General features: G+C 45.2%; 1 protein-coding gene across 1 annotated transcript in view; it reads left to right on the forward strand.

Annotated features, from left to right (window-relative positions):
• The window catches only part of IQSEC3 (IQ motif and Sec7 domain ArfGEF 3), a gene marked incomplete at its 5' end in the record, with an annotated part of 102,163 nt that overhangs the window by 38,439 nt on the left and 38,264 nt on the right, over positions 1-25,460 (forward strand). The window contains one exon of the mRNA XM_080634561.1: positions 9,240-9,320. Coding sequence (XP_080490687.1) covers positions 9,240-9,320 — 81 coding nt within the window. The remainder of the gene's footprint in view (positions 1-9,239; positions 9,321-25,460) is intronic.

Genomic DNA, 25,460 nt, shown 5'->3' on the forward strand with positions numbered 1-25,460 from the left:
ACTGCTTTAAGGATCAGATTTTCTTTGTGCAGTAGATACTTGATCTTTAGTTTCCTCCTGTGGACAATTTCTGTCACCTAGACTGACTGATTATAATAAAGCTAGTCCACAGATAACTGAGAATGTGTATCATCCTTAGTTCACCTTAAGTTACTTCATCCCACTGCAGCTGAAGCACCAAGAGCCACAAACCTGCACAAAGAGCGATGCACCTCCTAGGATGAGAAGTGCTGGAAGTCAGTCAAAAAGCTGGCCTCAGCCTTTGCTTCTGGCTGTCACAAGATTATCTGGCTGACTAGACCCAGAAGCCAGAATGGAGTTTCCCCCTCTAGGTGATTTCTGGAGCATATTCCATTCCTTTTTCTGTTCTTGCCCATTTCTAGCACATAGAGGAAATCTGGCTGTTAGCCCAACCACTCCTTGCAGGTGTGACAAATGCATTAGATTTCCTTTAAGTGTTTCTGGGTAACAAAATGGACTTGTCAGCAGCAATTTTCACCGAATATAGTGAATACACAGGTGACATCTTTCTGATCTTTCTCATTCTTGCAAGAAATGTCTGGAACCTAGATCCTCGGGCAAGGAAATTTCTGTCAAGTAGCCTGTTAACAACAAAAGAAAAGAGCATATCTAGGTCTATGGCAGAGAAGCAGACCCCACTGAGACAGAACACGAGGCCACAGCTAATTTCCCCCAGACATGTTGCTGACTCTGTACATAAGTCCATGGATGCCAGCTAACATTATCCCTTAACACTCAGACGCACTTTAGTACACATCCACACACATTTGTACACGGTTGATGTTCTTTGCACTGAAGTTGGTGCAGAACACCCCAAATCCTTTTCAAAATCCATGCACTCATCTACCAGTCATGACCACATTTTTCCCCAAGAAAAAGGGACATCTTCAAGTGAAGAGTGAGGATGTACAGGAGAAATGCTTGCCACAAATGCAGACTAAAGTAAGCTGGGAAGCCAACTGTTCAGGAAGATACGGCATTATCATCTCCATCCCTACAAGCAGATGGTGATAAATGAATGGCATATTTGACATATCTGTTATAGTCACCCAACTAGTTAACCAAAAAAAGATCAGATCACAGCAGCATTGGCTCAGATCTTCTTCCTCCAACACAGGAAATTCCATTTCCCCAGCATGGTGCCTTGTGCTTATCCTTCCAAGCTGTGCTGTTCTGAAGAACCCACAATAGCTCAAAGACACACATTTGCGTCAGCATGTCACATGGAATTTTCACTTTCCAAACAGTAGTGTATGCATATGGTATTTTATACTACCAAGGTGCATTTCTTTTAAGATATTTTATAGGATCTCTAAAACCAACATATTCTGGTGAGAAACTTGAAATACTGTGTCAGTGGGAATCCTGTCTTCATCTCATCTCCTAGCACTAGAAAAACAGATTATAGTAAAGATTATAGTAATGCTGTACAAAGGATGCATGTTTTAAAGTGAATTTGTACCAAGAAACAGTATGGTGATTAAGCAGGTGCTAAGTAGGTTTCAGAGGATGAGCTCTGATCTTTTGAGCATCACATTTGTAGAGAAACATCATGGAAGAAGATAGTCTCTCCAATGCTCACGAGGTGTTCAAGGCAGGCCAAGTTTCAGACTATAATACATACTTGATTTTTCATTTTTGGCAGTCCCTGTAGGCAACAGACCAGAGAGTCAATAAGTATGTGGAATAGATATGAAGTGGTTCTGTACAGACTATAGTGGTGCAGTCACTGCCATTTGAGAGCATGTGTCTGATGAAGGAATTAAGGCAGTGATGACTCCAAGAGCAAAGTAAATCTGCAGCCATAAAACTGACAGATGTGGAGTATAGGAAGAGGCAGGGGCAAAGTAGTTATGGAAGGGAAATAAAAACAAAGTAGCCTAGAGGTGTCGATACAAACTTGGAGGGTCAACACACACAAATTTCAAATCATCCTCCTATCATCTTTTGCTCAATTTTTTCTTCTTACTTTCATCCTCAGCGATCTACCGTGCAAATCTGACTCCAGACTGCTTCAGTCTTATTCTCCTCTTTGGGGATTAATACTAGGACGTTTTTTGGCTGAATACAGAAGTCTTTGACTATTTAGAAAAGATTACCGAGTCAGTACTTTCCTAAGATGCATCCCAGGGACACTCAGGTAGGGATTGTTATAGCTGCCGGGAATGTAAAATAAAATGACATTTTCAGTTCTGTTGCACTCCTACACTTCAGTATCTTGACTACTAAGCCTCTTGTCCTTTAACACACGATTTCTCAGACAGTCAGATTTGTGAATCTGGTTTGTGTAGCTCTTTTTCAGAGATAGCCAACATCAGATTTTCAAGAGGAAAGAGCACAAAGGGTCACAGTAGGTAGCCTTCGGACACCCATAAAAGCCGCTCTATAATGCTGAAAAATTAGAGTCCTGTAACATTAGCTTTGGGAAGGATCTGCATTCAGTATTCTCATAGGATAATATTTAAAGTGTCCGGTTACTCTCTGAGTCTTGTCAAATTCTTGGCATCCACAGCATGCCATAACAATGAGGAGGCCATCAAGCTTACAAGGAGTTAAAGAACTTAAATTCCAGAAATCGAATTTATGGATGGTTTCCCCACAACATAAACTGTGCTCATACTCAACTACCTCCAAAACACCAGTCTAATTACTTACAGTCAAGAGGAGTAGTGAAGACAGCTAGAAAGTTTTAGTGAGAGTATTTTGGAGTGAAGAACCAGGGGGAGTACTAAGCTAGTACTGGCTGTTGGAGAACCTGGTGATCTTCCTTGTTCTTGCAGTAGTGGCCACGCCAGTTATCCTACCTAACTGACCAGGGCAGCAGTCACACTGGGATGCCGGGGTGGTGCAGCATATTAGAGAGAAGCATGCTCTATGTGCTCATAGTGAGAGCAATTTTCATTCTGTCTTCTTTTAGCATTTCTTGTAGTCTAAAATCATTCATGCAGAAAAACACAGAGCTGCTCTTTATCTCTGGGAACAGGCCACACTGGATATTTGTTTAATTAAAGCTGACTGATGAAGAGCAGGGAGCACCACTGTTTTCTGTATTCATGCTGGGTTGGGGGTTTGCTTCTGTAGGGGGCAGGAAAAGGAGAAAAAGGGGTTAGACTTGTGTGGCATAATTCAGCTCTCAGCAGACAGGCATCTCTATTTCAAGACGGCTATCACCAGTGTTAAACTAGTGGGCACTGATGAGCAACAACACTGAATGAACATAGAGCCCAAAGGGAAATACAACTTGCCCGAAGGGAAGGTAGAGCATTAAAGGCAATTCTGGGACAGTTTGTGTTCCTTGGCCCTGTGATGTGCAATCTGGGTAGATACAGAGACTTTAAATTTTTGTATCTTAACTCTTGTACCCTCTACAACACCAGTTTTTAAGAGGAAGGAGGCTTGGCTGTTTGGGATCGGTAGCTGTAAAGACCAAAGCAGCATGAGTCAGGAGACCCCTTTGCAGCATAGTCCAACTTCCTAAGAAGCCGGAAAGGTAGAGCCACCTCCTGAGCTGACTAGACAGCTTGTGCTAGCCAGGAGGCTTGGCACAGGCCTCTCTAAAGTTCATCACAGAGCCAGAATTGCTGTGGCTCTACAGTTCATTCACAGATACTCCCTCTGAGGCTGCAGGTGGCTGCCTGGAGGATGCCTCTTGTCAGGAGCAATGTTAAAGACAACTGAGTTACACTCAGTCAGTTGTTTTCTCTCAGAGGAGAGGGGGCTAATGTTTCACTTGACAGCACGGGTTACTACTGGGCCAAGCATAGCTTTCTCTGTATTTGGGATAGGTCTGGACTGTCAAATCCTTGCCTTCGGAACATATGTCTCAGCTAGATGGAGCAAGGCACTGACAGGCTCAGGCTGTTCCCAGTCCTCCTTTTGCATCCAAGCTTGTCCTTGTCTTCTGCTGCTCGTCCATACACAACTCTGGCAACACTTACCTCAACAGGCCTTTCAGCATGCCCCCTCCTCTCTTTTAGCCTTCTCTTTTGCACCACACAACTCCTCTTCACTCGCCCTTTCTTCTTGGTGGCTTTTCCCTTCCAAGCTTTCATCAGGGTGCAGCTCTAAACATAATTTGTATGTTTTTAAAGCAATAAATTGGAAACACACAGTTCAACAGTATCCTGACTGACAGGAGAGATCAGCTTTCTTCACAATCACTTCCCTGATCTGCCCACAACAGTGTTTGTTTAGCTGCAGTGCCTGCAATAGCTTGCAAGTCTGAGGAAGGCAAGGTAGAGAACATAAATACTTGAAGTATTGAAAAAGAAAAAACAATTACAGATAAGCACCCCTGAGTAATGAGTCTGAATCAACTGTCACTGGATTCAAGACATGTCGCCTTCCTCCCTTTTTTTCAAAGGCAAAGCAAGCCTTACGCTTTCTGGTGTCTAACTCCTCAGAGGCTGCACATTCAAGGTTTATGTAGCCTTTCTGACTTACAAAGTAAGATTTGTGTAAAAACAGAATAAAAAGAAAGCAAAGAAAGGCAAAAAATAAACCCAGCATCAAAAGTCTTACACTGACTTCAGACAGATAATAAATATCTCAAGACTCTAAAGCTGCAAAGGTTGGCAGCACCACAGGGGAATGAAATCGAGGTAGTCATCAAAATCCCGCCAGGCCGTTTTGAATCACAGCAACAAAAATAACATCTTACCTGAAGATTTCACAGAGTTAATAAGACACCTGCTTTCCTAGGGCACTTACTTTAGGCTTACAAGTGATAGTAAGCCTCTAGCACACTTGCCTTTTGCACCCAGATGAGAGGTCCTTGGTCCAGGTATACCTACAGCCTCTTCAGGATGGGACCAGGACCACCTCTTCCATAGCAAGTTAAACCTCTCCCAGCCCCTGTCTGTGCTATGCATGCCATGCTGCAAAGGCAAGGGCATGGATTTGCTAGAGATCAGATATATGCAGGATCAAGAGATAGAAAGAAAGAGGAAAATGAATAGGGATAGTCTCCAAGGTGGAACCCAGTCCTTGTTTTTATATGCTTGGGTAGCATAAAAGAGAAAGAGAAGCAAGCTGTAAAAGAAGAATGTAAATAGACCCAAATCTCCAACTGCTCTTGGGCATTTGGGGAATTAAGATTTAATAGGAGTAATAAGATATCCTTCCCTGCCACCAGTCAGGGGAAGAGCTCTCTGCACAGTCTTGGCATACCCATTTATACCTCATGTACTTACCTCTGTTAGGCAGTGTCTGCTCCTCACTACCTCCCTGGTGGTTTCTCCATGGGAGTCACAGCCCATGGATGGGGACTCAAGGATCCCAAATGGCCTGGAGGCGGATCTCTGCTGTGCATCTGATCAGCATCTGGTAGTCGTACATAACAACTACTCCAGATCTTGGGATGTCAGAGGTTCAACAGGACTCTGGCTTGTGCAGAAATGCCCAAGTTTAGTGTTAAATGCGCATGAGAAATGATGAGAACCAGAGTCAAGAACTGACTGTGCAGCTGCAGCACTCAGGCCACACTGGTTCTCTGAAGAGTATCTGTGAGATGTTTCATCTCGAAACACTCACAGGAGAGTGAGCCTAGAATTCTGCAACTTCACACCACTCTTCCTTTCCCTGTTCCCCTTTCACTTTTTTCTGTGTTTCTATTGTGATAATCAGCTAGCAAGGCATTTTATCTACATACAGGCTTCTATTTCTCAGGGTTTTTTTTCTGTCCTTGTTACTTCCTCTTTTTCCCTGTGTTTTCCCTCTTTCTTGTTCACTTTCTTCATGTGTAATTAGGAATTGGAGCGGTGCATCTGCTGTTTGAATAAAAGCAGAGAACTCTTCATTTAGGGAATTACAGTTGAGATCAGAAATGGCTGAAATCTGGGGTGTACATTGGAAGATTCCATTTGGAAGTTGGTGAAGGGTCTGGAGAACAAGTTTTATGAGGAGTGGCTGGGGGAACTGGGATGGTTTAGCTGAGGGGAGACCTTATTGCTCTCTACAACTGCCTGAAAGGAGGTTGTAGCAAGGTGGGTGTTGGTCCCTTTTCCTAGGTAACAAGTGATAGGATGAGAGGAAGCAGCTTCAAGTTGTGCCAGAGGTTTAGATTGGATATTAGGAAAAATTTCTTCCCTGAAAAGGTTGTCAAGCATCAGCACAGACTCTGCAGGGAAGTGGTGGGATCACCATCCCTGGAGGCATTTAAAAGACATATAGTGTGGTGCTTAGGGACATGGTTTAGTGCTGGGTTAATGGTTGGACTCAATGATCTTAAAGGTCTTTCCAACCTAAATGATGATATGACTCTATGGTTTAAAAATAGGTTGTTGCTTTATCTGGAAGTAGCCTCTTTATCCCCATTGGTTTCTGTAGAGATGAAATTCAGTCAGAAATGCCAATCTGGAATGCTCCTGAAACCAAGCATGCCGCTCAGGGTGTATGCCCGCTGTAGCTGAATCAGCTGAGAGCCTTGCGCATTTCCACACTGCAGCCGGCGATGTCTGTGACTGCAGAGCCAACTGCCTTGGCACAAGTGCTCCACACCTCTTGGGCTAGCCAGCTCCCAGCATTGCTGGGACTTGGACTTGGACTTTTGGACTTGGGCAGAACAAAAACCTGGGTGGAAAAACTGATGGCCCCTCTCCGAGGGCATGGCTGCACCAGAGATGTGAAATATGGAGGCAGCCTGCCAGGAAAACCTGGAAGAATCTCTGTCAAACCCAAGATGTTTTCCCCAGGCAGTTTATGTTTGATGAGTTGGTGGGTTTATGCAAAACTAAAATTTTATGTGAAAATTCCTGATGGATGGAAGCAGAGTGACATGATGTAGGAGCTGGAGTATTTACGTGAGCCTGCTTTAACAGACTCAAATGCGATCCCACCACTTGCTTCAGTAAAAAGACAACACAAGTGGTTTACGGACACACCAGCCAGATAAGTGCTTGCCACCTGAGAAGTCTAAATTAGAAACCACCTAGTGAGAACCAGCAACAACCAGGCTGGCAGGAGAGAAGGGATGTGAGCTGGGTAGTTACACAATGGAAGACAGGCGACTAATTTGGCATGTTGCACAAACTTGTCCTCAGTTTTCCAGCAGGTTGCATGTCAGGCAGGAACTGTGGCCATGTCTGTCAGATTTTGACACAGACAAAGGTGGTAAGCTTCACATTTCAGAGTGATATGGAGTGTGAAGGGCCTTTGGGAGAATCTGAGACCCCATGGCAAGCCAGGAGACTTGGTTTTCCTGTGTATGGCTGGGCTAAGAAGATGCAAAAATATTTTTAAAAGGAGATGACCCCATTTGAGCCCTTGGTCTCTGCATTAGCACCAAGAACAGAGCTCTAAGTGCTTCTTTCACTGACTTGGAGACAGGGTGATTTTATGCTATCTGAGAATTGAGCCTGCTTTATCTCCCCTGCTTTTCTTCTCCTCCTTTCATTTTCTTTTCCATTTCCTAGTACTTTCTCCCCTCGACACTGTGTCTCTTTCTAGTGACTCCTTTTTACTGATGAAGGTCAGTGTGTTCTGAATTGGTTGTTGATTTGTGCTGCTTATGACACCTCAGGGGCCTCCCTGGATTTCATTTTCAGAGGTGATGAGCAGCTCTTACTGGGTTCCAATGCTAAGTGCCCTAGTGCCCAACACCCCTGAAGACCAAGCTCCTTAAAAATGTTCCCAGGCAAGAGGCCCAGAACAAGTCACTAAAGATTAGTGAGCAGTTTTGGAAGTTTATGCTCACAAAATGGTTTGGATTGGAAAGGACCTTAAGCATCATCCAGTTCCAACCCCCTGCCATGGGCACAGACACTTTCCACTAGCCCAGGTTGCTCCAAACCCCTTCCAGCCTGGCCTTGAACACTGCCAGGGAAGGGGCATCCACAACTTCGCTGGGCAACCTGTGCCAGGGCCTCACCACCATCACAGTTAGGTGAGGGTGATTATTACCAGAATTGGTGATTATCACCAATCTTTTCCTAACATCTGATGTAAATCTCCTCTCTGTCGGTTTAAAGTCATCCCACCATGTTCTGTCACTACCTGCCTTTGTAAAAAGTCCCTCTCCAGATTTCTTGTAGCCTCCTTTAGGCACTGGAAGACTCAATAAGGTCTCCCTGAGCCTTCTGTTCTCCAGGCTGAACTAAGCCCAACTCTCAGCCTGTTTTCACAGGGGTGGTACTCCAGCCCTTGGATCATCTTTGTGGCCTCTTCTGGACTCACTCCAACAAGTCCACATCCCTCCTGTATTGGGGGCCCCAGAGCTGAACACAGTACTGCAGATGGCATCTTGCAAGACCAGAGTAGAGGTGGAGAATCACTTGCCTTGACCCGCTGGTCACACTGCTTTTGATGCAGTCCAGCACACAGTTGGTTTCTGGGCTGTGAGCGCACACTGCTGGGTCATGTTGAGCTTCTCACCACCCAACATCCCAAGACCTTCTCCTCAGAGCTGCTCTACAGCCTCTGCCCGGCCTGCATTTGTGCTTGGGATTGCCCTGGCCCCTGTGCAGGACCGTGCACTTGTCCTTGTTGAGCCTTGTTGAAGTTTGGTCTAGGATTTTTCCTTTGGATGAATTCTGCTGCCTTTCTTATGTAATAAACACATTTTAGCCTTTTGTTTTTCATTTTGCTCAGGTTTGTTACTTCTTAGGGTTTTGCTTTCCTTTTCTCTTCCACTTGCCATTGTCTCAGCCCCCCCACTTGTGCTTGTTCTGTCAGCCTTCTTCTACTATTTCTGGTAATGCCCAGTGCTGATTTGCTGAGGCCATTTCTGTGCTCTAGAGAGGTTTCAGGAGAAATGTCTGCAGAGTTAATTTAGCCACTGTCAGCAAAAAATCTCAACTTTTTTGCATTACAATATATAGGAAACATATCTAAAGAAACACATCTGAGGAAACACATCTAAAGAGACTTTCTGTCCCAAAAGAAACAGAAGTTAGAGATAGGCAAAACTTTTTCATTAGATGTATGGGATCATGAGACAGATACTGATAGAAGGAAGACTTTTTACTTGGGCACATTTTGCCCTATTCTCTACAGCTTGACAGCAGCAGCAGCACAGGTAAGGTAGGGGAATAGAATTGTCAGTCCCCTTCTCTCCTGCTCCCCACCCCCTCGGAGTGCAAAATGTTCATGTAATAATCAGGTCTTTCAGCATCATGGAGAGTCTCTGTTCCCTTGGAACAGCCCTGGAAAAGGCATTCCCCCTTGAGTTTCCTGCTGAGTGAGCCGAACACCGACCTGCTGTGTTTGTTTTTTTCTTACAGGAATGAAACTGTTTTACACCAGTTCTGCTGCCCAGCAGCTGATGCAGAGCAGAAGCCTTCGTCTCCAGACTCCTCATCAAGGTGGGAAATTGCTGTCAGCATGACCTTTTCTTTTTCATCCCCTACTTCCTTATCATCCATCACAATCATCCTGCCCCAGACAACACTCACATATTATACACGCCCATCCTCCTCCATCCTCCCTTATGTCCCATGTCCCCAGCACTGCCATCCCTCTCTTCTCTCCTAGACGTTACTGTTCATGCTGTTGTGTAATTGCTCACGAACTGCTTCTGGCCTCCACTCATGCACCTCCAAACCCACACTTTCAGCCTCTGTTCGAACATCTACTTCGATCACCTCACATTCACGCTTGTATCTTCTCTTACATTTCTGCATCACTTTAACACCAGCATATACATGCTTCACTCTTTTCCTTCCAAGCAGTTATCCCACGTAAGGTAGCTGGACGCACACCAGTAGAGACCCATAACCTTTAAGCTACAGCAGAAGTCACTAGACAAACTGAGAGTTCTGTCTCACACCCTGAGGCAGGCTGAGGCATGCAGTTTTACATATGTTGAAATGGTCTGAGCTTGCCAATGAAGGACAGTTACAGACAGATACTGTTCACTATCACCAACTTGTATTCAGTGAAGCACCACCCGTGGTTGTCGTAGCTCTCCCTCATCAGTGAATGACATCAGTGCTGAGACCAAGGAGTCCAAGGAGCTCCAAAAATACTTGAGATGCACATACTGCATATAGTTTCTGTGCTTGGCCTTGCGCCTCTCTTCTTGTCATCTCCTCCTCCTGCTACTTCTTACACCTCCATCTCACAGACCTACTCTTTCTCAGGCCTCATCACCCTTCTGTCAACAGCAAACAGGTTTCACTTGACAGATTTCCCTCCTCACACTGCTAGACTTTTACATCTGACTTTGGCATCTCTATGAGAAGCCTGAGTTACTAGGGAGGGCTCTGGACAGAACTGGGCACTGAATTGCAGTAGGGAGGCTGCAGCATTTTAGAAATGGTATTTCTCTTGTTTGTTCTGCTCTCTGGATCAAACTGCGGTTTCTGTTTCCTTCCAAGGGATGTGTGAGTGCTGGACAAGTGTGAAGAGAACATTGTATATCTGTGTGTGCTCAAATGTAGGGTTCAGCCACACTTGGAGACAAGGTAAAGAAGCAGGACCGCTCCTGACCATTTGTGTATGAAGATGTATGAAGCCCTATGATGTCTGTGCTGAGGGCTTTCAAGCATTGCTAAAGTTTGCGTGACAGCCTTGTGGGACATCTATAGCTGCACCTTTGTGGCAGGTGTGGAGATGCTGGTAAGGAAGAGGAGACAGCAGAGATTTCTGTGGTAGGGACAGCCACCTCTCCCTTGCATTTCTGGAGAGAGTGTTGGTTATGTGCTCTGTTCTGTGTAAACCCAGGCTCAATTTTGCCATAGTGTTCTATCATCATACCCTGATCCTTGACCCTGCCCCATTCTTGTCCAGCCTCCATCTTATGTCTGACCAGTTCCCTTAGTTTCTAGCAAATTCTTATCCTACAATAAGGATACACCTACAGTGTTTTAAGCTCTAGGGTTCTTTTTGTCAGGCCTTTCTTTTTTCCCAGTGACTCCCAAAGGCCCTCCCCATCCCTTGAACCTGAGTTTTCCTGCCCTCCTTGTGCTGGGAACCACCAAATTTCTCAGCTGGGATTTGGCAGGTAAATTAAAGAGAAAGCAAATTGTTTCAGTAATTTAACAACTCTGGCAAGTCACATGCAAAGGTGAGTCTGGGCCAGGAAACTCAGGAGTGGGGATGAATGATAACGACCCCTTTCATCTGGGGTTCCAGTTAAGTGATTTCTCATACCTATCTATGCCTGTCCATTTTATGTCTTCTGTAGCTTGTACCACTCTGCAGGCCCCCTGCTTTACTTAGTTTTTTCCCCAAGGCTTTCTCTTGTCCTCTGCATTTCTAGTGCCTTGAAACCCCAACGGCAGTTCTGAATCTGTGTGTGACACAATATTCTATATAGAGTCATAGAATGGTTTGGGTTGGAAAGAACCTTAAAGCTCATCCAGTTCCAGCCCCCTGCCATGGGCAGGGACACCTTCCACTAGACCAGGTTGCTCCAAGCCCCGTCCAACCTGTCCTTGAACACTGCCAGGGATGGGGCAGGCACAGCTCCTCTGGGCAACCTGTGCCAGGGCCTCACCACCCTCACAGGGAAGAATCCCTTCCTACAGAGTTAGAGGTGGTTGAAGCCACCGTGGCTATTTGAAGGTGAGAAACAGGTACACAGGATTTTTGCTTTTTGAAACAGGGCAGCTTTTGTATGCAATCTCCCTATGCGACTGTCTCAGGTGAGAGGAGCATCCCTACTTCCCACACTGTGCAGAAGAAAGGCAGAGCACATGCAGGACTATTAAACTCACCGGTCAGCTTTATGCTGGCCAGAAAACACTTTCAAACCTGTGACAGGTTCTGCCATCACCCATGGGTTTCCTTCATATCTGAAGGTACATACACAGTGCAGTGAGGAGGGTAAAAAAGTGGCAGAGAGGGAAAACCACAGGGTCACTGTGGAGCTGACATCCATAGCTGATAGCTGTGCTGCTCTGGAATGGCTCAAAATGCTGCTAGAAGAGGCTCATCAGATCATTTACAGAGCCTGTCACCCTGCTCAAATCATGAACAGGCTCCCCTTTGACCCAAGACAGAACAAAAGTCAATCAGGACTGAAATATGTGGGTCAGACAACCTGAATAGGCAATCAGTTCCTGGGTGAGCGAGGCACATCCCTAAATAAGCTCATCAGGGCTCCCGATGCGGGAGCCTGGGATGCAGGGGCTCCCTGTGCAGCTCTCCTGAGCCCCGCTGAATGGACAGCCAGTCACAAGTGATGCTGTGGTGAATTTGATAAACCAGCTCGGGTTTATTCTTTCTTTTCTCCTTCCATGATGAGGCGTTCCCCTAAATGAGATAAATCCTGTCAGAACTGATGCCACTAATAACCATCAGCAGTCTAGTTTTAATTAGAGTTTGCTTCATTAATGCCCCAACTCCTCTCTGCGCAGCAGATTAAATAATGTACTTTCAGCTCATTTACACAAACCCCCAAACTGCAAGGCTGAGCTGCAATCCTTTAATTAAACAGCCTGGCTGATCCCTACCACTGCTTCGGCTCATCAGTCTAAGCCGATTAAAGAGAATAGGGACTAATAAAGAGCATAAACAGGGAAGTGACTCTCGTCTCTTCAAGGGACTCAGAGACTCCAGTGGTGATCAGCTGCTCTACCAGAAACCTTGCCTCAGCCCACATCACTTCCTTCTGGGACGTGCAAGAATGGTCCTGCTTTCAGAAATCCTTTTGGAGACTGAGGGAACTTGGGCAGCAGGAGGGTAACACAGTGGGGAAGGTAATGATAAAGAGGGGCATCGAGGGAGAAAGAAGAGTGACTGACTGACTGCAGGAGAGACCAGCAAAAACAGCCATACAGCTCAAATGTAGGGCAAAGAAGGAGAAGGAAGGACAAGGCGTAACAGTAAGGGGTTGGCTGTCAGGATCAGTCTGGGACAGAAGGTTGTCTCTGCTTGTATTTTGTGATGGTCATTGTTGTTCTTATGTGGTCTTCCTTAGTGTTTGTCTTGCAAGATTTCGTACGCTTTTTTTGCTGCCCGTCAAGCTAAAAATGGCTTGGCTTCACCTGGGTGGGAATGGTTAGGAGCATGTCAGTGTCTAACCACTCAACAGAAGCCAATTCAACGAGGCAGTTGCAATTATTCCCATTTGTATGTTCTGCTTTGCTTCACTGACTGCCACAAGCAATTCTAGCCCCCCTCTGTCCTCCAGCATGTGAATTCCTTGTAGGGGGGTTGCAGCTCCATGACTTTAGCTATGTGAATTTCACATCTGGCTGCTTAGCTGGGTTGCACCAGCTATCAGCAAGACTGGTGCTGTAGGCCATGAATATTAGGAGACAGATTTGATCTCAGAATCTGTCCCTATGAAGCTCAGAGCCAAAGTACAGTATGAGGTGTTGCCAGTAGCAGGCATATTCTTGTTGCTGGACTCTTAGAGCTTCTCCATTTCAAAGCATAGTGTAAATCCTGGACATTGACCACTATTGTCTCCACTGGACTTGTACACCTCTGGCTTCATGACCGTAACCCATCTTGCAGTTTGGGCTTCCACTGGGGATGCCAAAGATCAGGTTGAGGGGAATGAGGAGACTCCATGGATGGCAGTGGGAGCTAGCCCTGCTCCTTTACTGAGGTTCTGATTAGAGTCTGATTTAACGAAACCCCATAATTTCATAAAGCAACTGCTCTTTTTCTTGCTGGCTTCTGCCTATTAACGGCAGGGTTTCATTCTAGGGATTTGAATAGCCTAGTAATTGCATTTCCCACTTCTCCCAGTCTCACACAGTGGAGACTGGCATCCCAGAACAATGACCTTAAATGTGTCCAGCAGCAGCCCAGCTTTAACGGGATTACATACCATTTTCCTTTGTGTGAGGTAATAGGGCTGAGATGAGAAAGATTTGTTTCTATTAGAGTAATGAGAGGAAATGATGGAGTCACAATTGGAAGGAATAGTATATTCATTCAGTTGCCTTTCACAGGCTTTTTGGAGCCTGCCTCTGTCTTGCCTGACGTTCTGAATGGGAAATCAGCAGAAAATCACCCCTGCTCCAGGGGTGGGAGAAGTTCTACATAAAACTTCAAGCACCTGGGGCAGGTCCACTCTGGTGATGGACACAGGGATAGCGTCGGATGGTTTAAAGATCATGTCACAGAGGAGATCGGATGGGATCTGCGTGCATTTGTATGAAGGGCAGGATCAGATCCCAGCTGGCTCTTTGGGAAGGGAGGATGTTCCACCTGCATTTGTAGGACCTTCCTATCTGGAAGAAGTGCAGATGAGACCTGGCCAGCGGGTCGTGTTTTAAGGGAAAGGAGACAAAGAGTTCTCTCAGGAAGAGAAGGTGTCAGGGATCTGAACAGAGCGTTCTGGAAGGGCTCTGGGGTGTACTGAGCAGGATAAAACATCAATGGAAACATCTATGGAAAACTTGGGCATGCTCATCTCTTCCCAGTTTCCTCACTTTCCAGTAGGGAGACTGCTGCTTAGATCGGGGTTGAAACACAATTAGTGCAACTGGCACGTATTTACTTCACGATTACAGACCAATTAAACTTTAACTCAATATAGTTTAGACTTCAAACAGCTGTATACTCATTTCTGAAGTGCCTGCTGGATTAGTCACCATCACAGACTGGTTACTGCCTGCCATCACAGCCCCAGTTAGTGGTAAGGAGACATATAAGCCCTTGGCTATATCTCCAAGCCAGCCTTCCTTTCAGTTCTGGTGAAATTCCCTCTTGCCCCACTTCTGACTTATCAAAGTACTCAAATGGAAATACGTGTTCTTGCTGGAAGAGGTCCTTTGTGCTTGTTGCTCCGGTTTTGTATGTGGGAGGATGAAGAGTGGAAGGACAGATTTTGAACAGTTCTTTGAAATCAAACCTTCAAAATTCTTTCTTCCCAACTCTCCGAGTATGCTGCACACCAAGCAGAACTTGGTAAAAACCGAAATCTGAATTAATTTACTTCTGGAGGCCTTCTGTCTCTGACTCGTCATGTTTCTTTACCTGAGCTCTCCGTTTCCATTGAACACATATTTGTTCTTCTCCTATGAGGTCATGCTGAAAGGCATTGACACAAAAGAGCCATATTATCTACTGCACAGTCACAGCATCATGTCCTTCTTTGGCTCCACACTGCTGTGGCCCAGGAGCACCTGTACTCCCAGTACAGCTCTCACTTTGCCCTTGGGTCACTCTGGGTCCTCTTAACAGTTAGGTCCTTCTGAGAAATCCACAAGACTTTGTTTGAATTGTGAATGCAATACCCCTTAAGGCTGAGGCCCATGGAGCTGGTGAGAACTGAACTGCTCTCCAATTCAATTCTCCTTTTAGATACCACTGAAACATCTTGATAAATAGGTGGGGAATGATGACTTTCCAGTAGTATCCATCATGCTTCAAGCATTACAGAAAAAGAACTGAGCTACCCAGCATGTTTTCTGAACTTGTAAAAGATTGACCTTGCCTGACAGAAAAATGCAAATCCAGCTCAGGAAATGGGAAATTGGCCTTTCTGGCTTAGGATTGCTGGCAGGATATTGGATATATAACGTGGAGGTCAGTGTTTCCTTCCAGCTCAGAGGTACTCAGTGGCTCTGGCCCAGGTATGAAACATGGTAATGATTCTAGTCTGCATCAAATCAGGTCTACAACCTACCACACAAAACAGCATAACAACTCAGTCTAATTGGCCCCCAGCTGGCAGTGCCAAGTGCAAGCTCCTACAATTAGTGGACCACGGAGGCTGAATTCTCTGATTCTTAATGGAGAAAATTTCAAGTCAGATTTACAGCATCTGGACATGCCAGTGCAAAGCGAGCCTCTACATCCATGGTCTGTGCCTTTTGTGCTCTGAAGACAAACAACTTCATATCCAAAGCTCTTCAGTCGGACTTTTTTCATTTGTGCTAAAGTCTTCCACAGCACTGTTTTTTAAAACACAGAGGAGAAGTTTGAGCAGCGTTTCTGCTTTGTTAGCACATTCTGTTTGTGCTTCTTTTCTCATTTCTTTTCCTTATTGAGGTCACAGGCATGAAGAGAGGATTTTTTCTGCTTCTTAACAGCTCATCTACTTCTTATTCTTTCCTCCCTGTAGATTTAATAATCCTGTCCAAGATACTATGATTGGAGGTTGTGGGGATGCTGCAAACAGGCAGAGATGGGTCAGCGAAGTTCATGTAAATATTCCCCATGCTCACAGTTGTCAGAGTTTTGATTTTAGTCTGACACAGAGATGTGGGTGAGAAGTGATGTCTAGACCCAGATTTGAACTCTTCCTAAACTTGGGAGTCTGTAGATCCCTTGCTTTTTATGGGTGTTTTGTATAATCAGAACTAGCAGCTTTAATTGCTTTGCAGGAAACTAGGTCTAGAACCACAAAGGTATTTAGAGCATGTAGACTTAGGGAAGATACAGAAACACAATTATAAGCAAAAAATGTTTTAGAAAACGTACTTAACAACATAGTTACCAACAACCTTGGGAATCTCTTGCAGGGAGGTATAGTTGGCAATTCTTCTGGTACTATGACCTGGGAGGAATGGCTGTTTCTGGAAGCATCCAAAGAAACAGGAGGTGAGTTTCAGATGCAGCATCTCAGTCCTGTTAAGGAGATCCAGTAGGACATTTTGACACTATGTATCTTCCACACAGGCATTTCTCTGCTCCTCTCCAACAGCTGGTGCAGCCACTTTCAGGCAAGTTTGGAGAACATGAGGGTGGGGGAAGTACAGTGCGGAATAGATGTGCTCTTCAGGAAAAAAAATCATAGAATCATAGAATAGTTAGGGTTGGAAAGGGCCTTAAGATCATCAAGTTCCAACCCCCCTGCCATGGGCAGGGACACCTCACACTAAACCATGTCACCCAAGGCTTTGTCCAATCTGGCCTTGAACACTGCCAGGGATGGAGCATTCACAACTTCCCTGGGCAACCCATTCCAGTGCCTCACCACCCTCACAGTAAAGAACTTCCTCTTTATATCCAATCTAAGCTTCTCCTATTTAAGTTTGAACCCGTTACCCCTTGTGTCCTATCACTACAGTCCCTAGTAAATAGCCCATCCCCAGCATCCTTGTAGGCCCCCTTCAGATACTAGAAGGCTGCTATGAGGTCTCCACGCAGCCTTCTCTTCTCCAGGCTGAACAGCCCCAACTTTCTCAGCCTGTCTTCATACGGGAGGTGCTCCAGTCCCCTGATCATCCTCGTGGCCCTCCTCTGGACTTGTTCCAACAGTTCCATGTCCTTTTTATGTTGAGGACACCAGAACTGCACACAATACTCCAAGTGAGGTCTCACGAGAGCAGAGTAGAGGGGCAGGATCACCTCCTTCGACCTGCTGGTCACGCTCCTCTTGATGCAGCCCAGGATACAGTTGGCTTTCTGGGCTGCGAGCGCACACTGAAGCCAGCTCATGTTCATTTTTTCATCGACCAACACCCCCAAGTCCTTCTCTGCAGGGCTGCTCTGAATCTCTTCTCTGCCCAACCTGTAGCTGTGCCTGGGATTGCTCCGACCCAGGTGTAGGACCTTGCACTTGGCATGGTTAAACTTCATAAGGTTGGCATCAGCCCACCTCACAAGTGTCAGGGTCCCTCTGGATGGCATAAATTGCCTTTGTCAACACCTTTCTTCAGGAAGGAAGAAGATGGCAGGAGAGAGAGGCCAAAGAAATCCCATCTGAAGTATCCTCTTTTGAATGTAAAGATACTCATTAGACACTGATGAGAGCCTGAAGCTGTATCCAGCCATTGCCTGGCCACGTGTTCTTCCAGTTCTTCCTTCTACCCAGTTTGCTTATATGGGTCCTGCCCTAGAGCAATTTGGACTTGGATTCAGGTGCTTTTCTCCCACACGTGATAGCATTTGCCATTTCTTGGGCCACAGCAGTGGTAATGTCAGTAAAAAAGAATCAATCATAGCCAACTTTACAGCTGTGAGAGCCACTTGCAACAGTTATTAAGATGAATTAGTTGCTTTAATACTAGGCGATTCACTCATGGCTTGGAGATGGTCTTCATGTTCTCTCTCCTATATAGCAAAGAATTCCCTGCCCATAACATGACCACTTCCTGATACCAGCAGAATGCAACATGAAACACCTGCTGTATCCTGTGTTTTCTGTGTGATAACACCACAGAGACACATGAGAAGAGGCTATGCCAGCTTTGGAAGTAGTCCTGTATCTAGCACTGGAAAACAGGCACAGACAGTTGATAAAGTGGTAGCAGATGGACTATGGTGAAGCTCACACCTTTCATTTTAATCCTCTACTGAAATCATCAGACTTGATCTGCATCTGTCAAGATGCACCCACCACCAAAATTGGGTCATTCCAGATCTTTTGTACACTGAGGTGTATTCTGTTGAACTTGACACGTGGCTTCTGTGGACATTCTGTCCACACACTTGTTGATGGCTTACAAGGCAGAAAACAGAGAAGGCAAAGAGATGGAAAAAAGAGCCAATGAGAAATAAAGGGAGTCAAATTGTCCCCAACAAAGATAACATGACTACTGCAAGGAAAATGGGTTGCAAACGTGCTATACAAAGAAGGATAACAGGAGAGAAGGAGCAGGAAAAGTAAGAACATAAAAACCAGTATGAACATATGAACATACGAAAAGGAGATAAGGGAGTGGGTCACTTGGTTGGAATATTCCTGCTCAGGCCAACATTCTTTAGCAGTGACAGCAATGAGGCTCTGGCTTTTTATTACACATTTTCTTGTAGTGTGATGTCAATCCAAAGGTCTTTTGTCTTTTTTTTTGTGCTCTGCAGCACTAACTCATTCCTATGCAGGTTCATCTTCTGACCACCCCATTGGGGCAGGCTCTGGGCTGAAATACAATAAGCTCTCCTTTTGGAAAAGCACATCTGTGCTCCAGAATTCCTTCTTCTCAATGTGGCCCTGGCAGGCTTTCATACACTCTGGGAAGAATGGAAGAGTCTGAGATGCTGAAGAGGAGCACACTTGTATGGCTGCTCAGGCCACTCTGTGTGGGCTCTGTGAATGGCTATATAGCTCAGGGAGAGGGTGCATAAGGCTGTGGGGGTGGTCACTGAACGGAGGGAAAGGAGGAAGGAATGCTAACCATGCTGTTTCTGTCTTGGTTTTCTATCTTGGTTCATCCGAGATCTGAACACACTGGCAAAGTTAAAATCCGAATCATACCTGATTTCCTAAAGCTGGTGAATAGTGTTTGGCCTGTCTGTATTGAGGATGGTGATTTGAGGCTGTGTTACTCTTCATGTTGAGGAGGACCAGGCTTCCTTCTTGGTTTGACACAAGCAGTGGCCTTCTACTGGGCTGCAGTGATCTCAAGAGACAACATAGCCAAGATACTTGAGAACAGAAGCAAAACTTATCTGGGTTACACGAAGATCTTCCTGTGAAGTGGCTCAATCACTGCCTTCAGAAATCAATTACCCCAGTCCCTTGGGAAGGAACCGAGGGTTGCAGTCTGCCCTAGAGTCTGTCACAACAGGTAGAAAAAGAACAGAAGCCCTTGCTTAGGTCTATCATTGCCAAGAGTTGTGTCCCTCACCCACTTCACAGGCAGCTGGAATAGGAGAGCAATAGGCTGAAGGGATATTGCAAGGTTTCCTTGCCTCATAGAGGCTTTGCTGCCTCCCAGCCCTGAATTCATCTCATTTTAGCAGTGAAATTCTATCTTATCTTCTGCATGATTGCACAGGCAGGCTTTTGTCAGCGAATTTGGTGATGTCCAAACCTGCCTCAGGGGTGAGGAGCCAAGAGATCTGAGTCGAAATGGCAGAAAGACTGCTGCTGAGAAGCCAAGTTTCTCTTTCCCGGGGTGCTGAGAGGGCAGTTACACTAATGCAGGATGCCATCTGTTTTTTCCTTCCCTAAAAGGTCTTGTTTGCTAAACATTGCAGAGGCAAAAGAGATCTGGGGTTAAGGTAACAGTAATTAAACCCTGATGAGCAGGGTCCCACTATGCCTTCACTGTCTACTTGGTTCTTTTCACACCTCCGTGTTAAGCATAGGTGCTCTGTTGACACAGCCAGAAGTAACTTCCCCTGCAGTGACAGGCTGTGGGACCTCCTCTTAGTCTAACCTGCAGAGACAGCATGGCAACCAGCCCGGGGCTTCAAGCACTGAGGTGTGATGGGCAGCTGAGAAATGGGATGTACTTCCTAAACAGAGCTCTGTGCTCCTGCAGCAGGAGGCATGGCTGGGAAGGGAGGAGAATAGAGGGTGGCCTGAGTGTCATTCTGAGATGCCACTTAGGCACACATAGGAACTATAAGAAAAAACCTTTGTGACAGCCACACTACACAGCACAGCCAGCATTGCACCACAAACACCATTTCTCCTACAGTGGGAGCTGCCTTAGGCATTCCAAGCCACCCTCTGGAGGAACCTGTCTGTCTCCATGAAAAAACAGAGGTCCTGGTCCTCAGCTGGCTGAAGTTAGCCACAGAGAGCCTGACACATGCAAGCATGAGTAAAGTTAGCTCCCGTAGTGCTGTTCTGTAGCAAAAGGCACAACATCACAACAATGTGGGAATTACACGGCACATAGGGATCATGTTTAAATACCAAATCTGAAATCAAAGCCCTGACTTTTGCATGTTGAATGCTGTAGGACATGAGGTATTAGCTAGTGTTATTACATTTTCTGTCTGCTTAATATACATCTCACCAAAGCCACTTTCAGCAATGTTGAAAAGATATTGCCCGGTTCGGTCTGTGCTAAAGGATGTAAAATTTAATTCATTTCCAGTATATTTACCGTACTGTGCTGTCAAATCTATTTTGCAGGTGTGTGTGCCAGCCTTTTCATGAAACAAGTAATACATTCTGGGATGGGTAATAAGCTTGGCTAATTATCATTAATTCCTCTTGGGTAAAACTAGTGTGAGAAGATGGCTTGATGCCACTGCTTTGCAAGGTGTTACGTGAATGTAGACAAAATCAGAATCTTGTTCCTATATTTGTCTGTGTCGGGGAGACTGTCTGGGAAAGCTGCAGCTTGGCTGGCAGGGGATGATTTGCCAAGATCAAGTTCCAAGTTCCCTGCCTCTCTGGCAGGATAGGCTTCTGCCTTCCATCATTTTCAGCATGCTTCCAGAGAGCATTGCCTCCAAGTTTCCTTAAAACCTGAACTTAAAAGCAAATCAGAAGCAATTCTTTAGCACTCAGGCCCCCAGCATGTCAGAAATCGCTGAACCTTGAAAAGATCCCCTAATATATTACCAAGCCTGTCTCAGCCATTTTTCGCATTGAATTCTGATCAACCCATTCGCCATATGTTATGGGTGTCCTCAGGGAGCATTGAAATGAAATAAACTGAAAAGGCACTTTGGACCCTGCTAACTCAGCAATTGATTGATTTATTTATTTATTTTCTGAGCTGGGGAAGGAGAGAGGACAGGGGAAATGCTAAGATGTCTTAAGACAGAGGGAGCATAGGTTCTTGCAGACCTGGGGTCTGAACTCCGTTATCTTGGCATTAGCTAGTGACCTCTTGTTCTAATTCTCCCTATGGCACTTCGTAAGGGTTTTTTATTCTAACATCCCTGAAGCTTTGAAGTCTTGTATGGCTTTCAGGCCATGGTAATACAGCACTTTAGAGCAGCGTATATACAATAACCAACTGACCCTCATAAGGAGCTCTGTGAAATGGGTTCATAAATTTTCGCAGTCCTTCACAACTAGTCCGTGTAGTCTTTGCCTCAGTTACAGGTCACAGTCCTGCACCCTGACCTTGAATACCATGAAGAAATTGTTTGGTAAGTTATACACGAGAAACAGCAATGTGGTCTTCTGGAGTGACACAGGGACACAAACAGGAGGTGAGATCAGCCACTGTAGTACTTTTGTAACACCTCACACCCACAGCTTCCCCCTATACAATTAGCTAGATCTTTTTGCATAACCACTATACCTGCCAACAGGGCATCTGAGCATCCTCTTCTTGAGTGACACTGAGTGTCACTCTTCTTGAGTGACTTCTTGAGAAAACACTGCTGTCCAAGTCCAGAAGAGCCATTGCTATTTTTGTTATTCTGCTATTGCCCTTATTCATCTGCAGCAATTTTCAGTCTGTAAGAAGAGAAGAAACAAAGAGATGAGTTTTGTGTCTTGACCACATGGGAGTTGTGTAGCTCTGGGGAGATCAGTGAGAAAGCTCAGTTTTAATTTCTTACAGGACTAGCATGATTGTCCTTGAGAAGAGTAGCTCTCCTGACCCTAGAGCCCCATTTAGTCACTCAGCTACTCTGTAAGCACCTTTCTGAGAGCTCTGAAAATTACTCATAAGACCATGAACGGATTCTGGTATTTGGCAGCGGTGCAATGGAATGTAATGTCTGGAGCATCCAACTTCTGTGTTCCTGCCTTCTGGTCTAGCTTGAAATTGTCTTGAAATATTTGGGGGAAGGGGCTGCATGTTCTTTCTCAAGTCATCAGGTATGGGAATGTCTAAGCCTGACAGTCAAGATCCAACAGATAACCATGGTTCAGCTCCACAGCTAGCAGTTAGAAGCACAGATCCTTGCCAAAGTGGAAATGTGTCTTTCCAGCAGGAAGGAGATGGTGGGGTGTATGCAAGGAAATGCACCATCCTGATGCTGTAGGAACTGAAGACCAGTCAGATCTGTCCCATGACAGAGTACGATACAACAGCTCATCATGGGGAGCTGATACTGCTAGGAATGGGCAGATGGGCTTCTCTGGTTTGGTAATGTAATTATCACTGATTTGGGCTTCAGGTTTCCAAAATACCAGGAAGGGAGAAAAAAGGAAGTCATAAAAAACCCTTTTTCCTCTGTCATCTCTGCATCCTTCCCTCAGTGTACTCCTTATAGAAATTCTTCTTGAGAAATTTGCAAATAGAAGCTAAATATCAGAAGTCCTGCTTACACGTACTTATGGGTGCCCAGCTGAATTGCCTCAAAAGACGGTGAGAGCTTTTTCACCATCATGCTTTCTTGAAACAAATACTAGGATTCAGCCCAGAACCCTGATATCCGTGTTTTGAAATGCTAGACTAGCTATAGTGTTTCATATAAGCCCTCAGTCAGACTGCAGTCACCGTCTTTGTTAACAAAACTAGTTTCTGTCTGCAGAAGGCATATACAAGTCAGCAATGCAAAAGTAGCAGGAGATATCTGAAACTTGAGAGATGCTTTGTACAGCAGGTGAAATCTGTAATAATAACTAAGCTTGTTACTATGGGTCATAAAATTCATGTAGGAATGAATGTCTAGGATGAAACAGAACAGCTGAATTTGTAGTCTTTGTTTCTATCTGATTGTGATTTACATTAGCATTACAACTTTCAATCAAACAGAAGTCAAAGACATTACAAACCTTCCCTACCTGATTGCATGACTAGCAAAAAATTGCTTCATTTATCAAGCAAGAGTAGCTGTAAAAACTATGAAGGGTGGTGGTATATGATACTTTAGGACAGCAAGTGAAGAACACTGATTACAGCTGAAACTGCAGGGGGAATGCTGGGATGCAGAACTAAATGAACCTAGTTGGAGTTTGGCCAAGACATTGGGATACATACCTTAGAGTCTGCAGGGGACTTCTAATTATTACAAGCGGTCTGAAAAATTTTCTCATCCAAGAAATAGAATGTGCAATAGTTCCATTCCCTTCCTTCATCCTATGGCCAGGGAGTTTGGCTCTCCGGCCAAGGGAAAGTAAGTGGATCCCCATAGTTACAATAGCTCCTGAGGCATCACTTGCTAACAAAAACTGTGCTCTGCCAGTGCTAATCTGTGCCACTCAGGACAGAGGTAAAAAATCAGGATCATTAAGGTTTTACCCTCTATTTCACTGCCGCATCAGTTTCAATCTCTAGCAGCGTGTTTTGTCTGCCATATGGAAGCTTCAGCAGCTACTCAACGGCAGAGAATAGGTCTTCCCACGACATTTCCTCAGAAACAGGTTCAAGATCGAGTAAACCAATGAGGAATACAGGGTGGTAAGTGGAACCATAGAGCTGTAATGCCAACATTCAGGCTGCTAAGCACACTCTGTCTTTGCTCCTTTTTTCTATTGCTTATAAGTCACTAAAGCTTGCCAGCTGAAGATGGAATTTCCCAGGTTTGATCTCTTGCCCAAAGGTGAAGTAGGTTTGTCTTTCATTTTTGGAGATTTCTTTTTTCCTACTATGTAGAAGTGGTTCAGCCATTTATTTTTCTCACAAAGGAACATGTAGAAACTATTCTCACTTCAGCCAGAGTATTTTCTATCGCTTTCTGAACAGCACAACAGCCAAACAAGCAGGGGGGTTAAAAAGTTTATATTTAGCCTAAAGACATCTAGCTGAAAAATGTCTTTGAGTGCTTCAGTAGAATCTGTTTTTGATTTGACCGAGTTTTGACCCTCAGAAAATTCCACACATAAGCTCAATGCATTTGTTATTGGTGTATTCATTGGGCTCAGAGGGGGAAGGCAAGGTTACACTGTACATACATGTGGTTAGTGTATGTCGTTATCCCGAGCACAGTCTCTTTAGGAGCTTCAGTACTCACTGCAAGTGGGAGCACTGAGCTTGGTGGTGCTTCTCACGCATCTGTGACTGAATGTGCACTTGGTGCTTGCAGTCTTAGGACCATCCTGTGCCTTCAGGAATAATCTAAACGCCTAATGAGGCCAAAGGGGGCTTCTGAGCAATTTGGGTTGGTCCAACAGCCTCTGCCTCATTGGCTGGGCTAAGAATCTGGTCCAGTGAGGATACTTAGGGTCAGACAAAGCCTAGACATCAATGGGTAGGTCCTTGGCGATGAGGCAGGTCCAAGGTCAAGCTGTGGAACCAGCGGCCAGATCAAGTTGGTCCATGGCCATGGAAAGGGGAAGCCTGTGGTAGAGCTGGAGACCAGTAAGCTTACAGTGTTGTTGGGGCAGGAGCTGAGTGCTCCGGGCTGGGCTGAAAAGAGGAAACTGTGCAGGGGATATTTGGGGTGCCCCAGGTGAGGCCAGTCAGGCCATTAAGGTCTAGTAGTGCACTAAGGACCTTGACAAGGCTTTCCAGAGAGCCAGTTTCCAGGGAATCTTCATGTCCAGACATACTCAAAGGTTGCCTTGAGATCAACCTTATCTGTCTGAAAATGGCCCTGCTTTGAGCAGGGAGTTGAAATAGAGACCTCCAGCCTTCCCTCCCAGCCTGGGATGTTCTGTTATTCGACAAAGCCTGCTGGTTTTTCTTCTACATTAACAGAGCATCCAGGCTATCCTGTCACTATGAATGTTACTCGCTCGAACTTTAAATTGTGTGTGACAGAAAGCCAAATAGGTAGCATGCACTAGGAGTGATGTACAGCCTTACAGAGTGATGAGTACTGAAAGCTGCAAACTCTTACGCACACACTTCACATTCTACCATGAGCAGTCAGTGGAGGCCCTCAGAAAAATAGTTAAGCATATGTGCAAGTGTTTGGAGCATATCCAAAGAAGGATATCATCATCATCATCATCATCACATGAAGGAATATTTGCTGGCATTTAGAGCCCATTCATGTTCCAAGGGAAGTCAGCTCTCTAGCTCTCTAGTCTACTATCTCAGACCCTGATCTGCCTTAAAGAA

This window comes from Psittacula echo (assembly GCF_963264785.1).
Source record: "Psittacula echo genome assembly, chromosome: 1".
Classification (NCBI taxonomy): Eukaryota; Metazoa; Chordata; class Aves; order Psittaciformes; family Psittacidae; genus Psittacula; species Psittacula echo.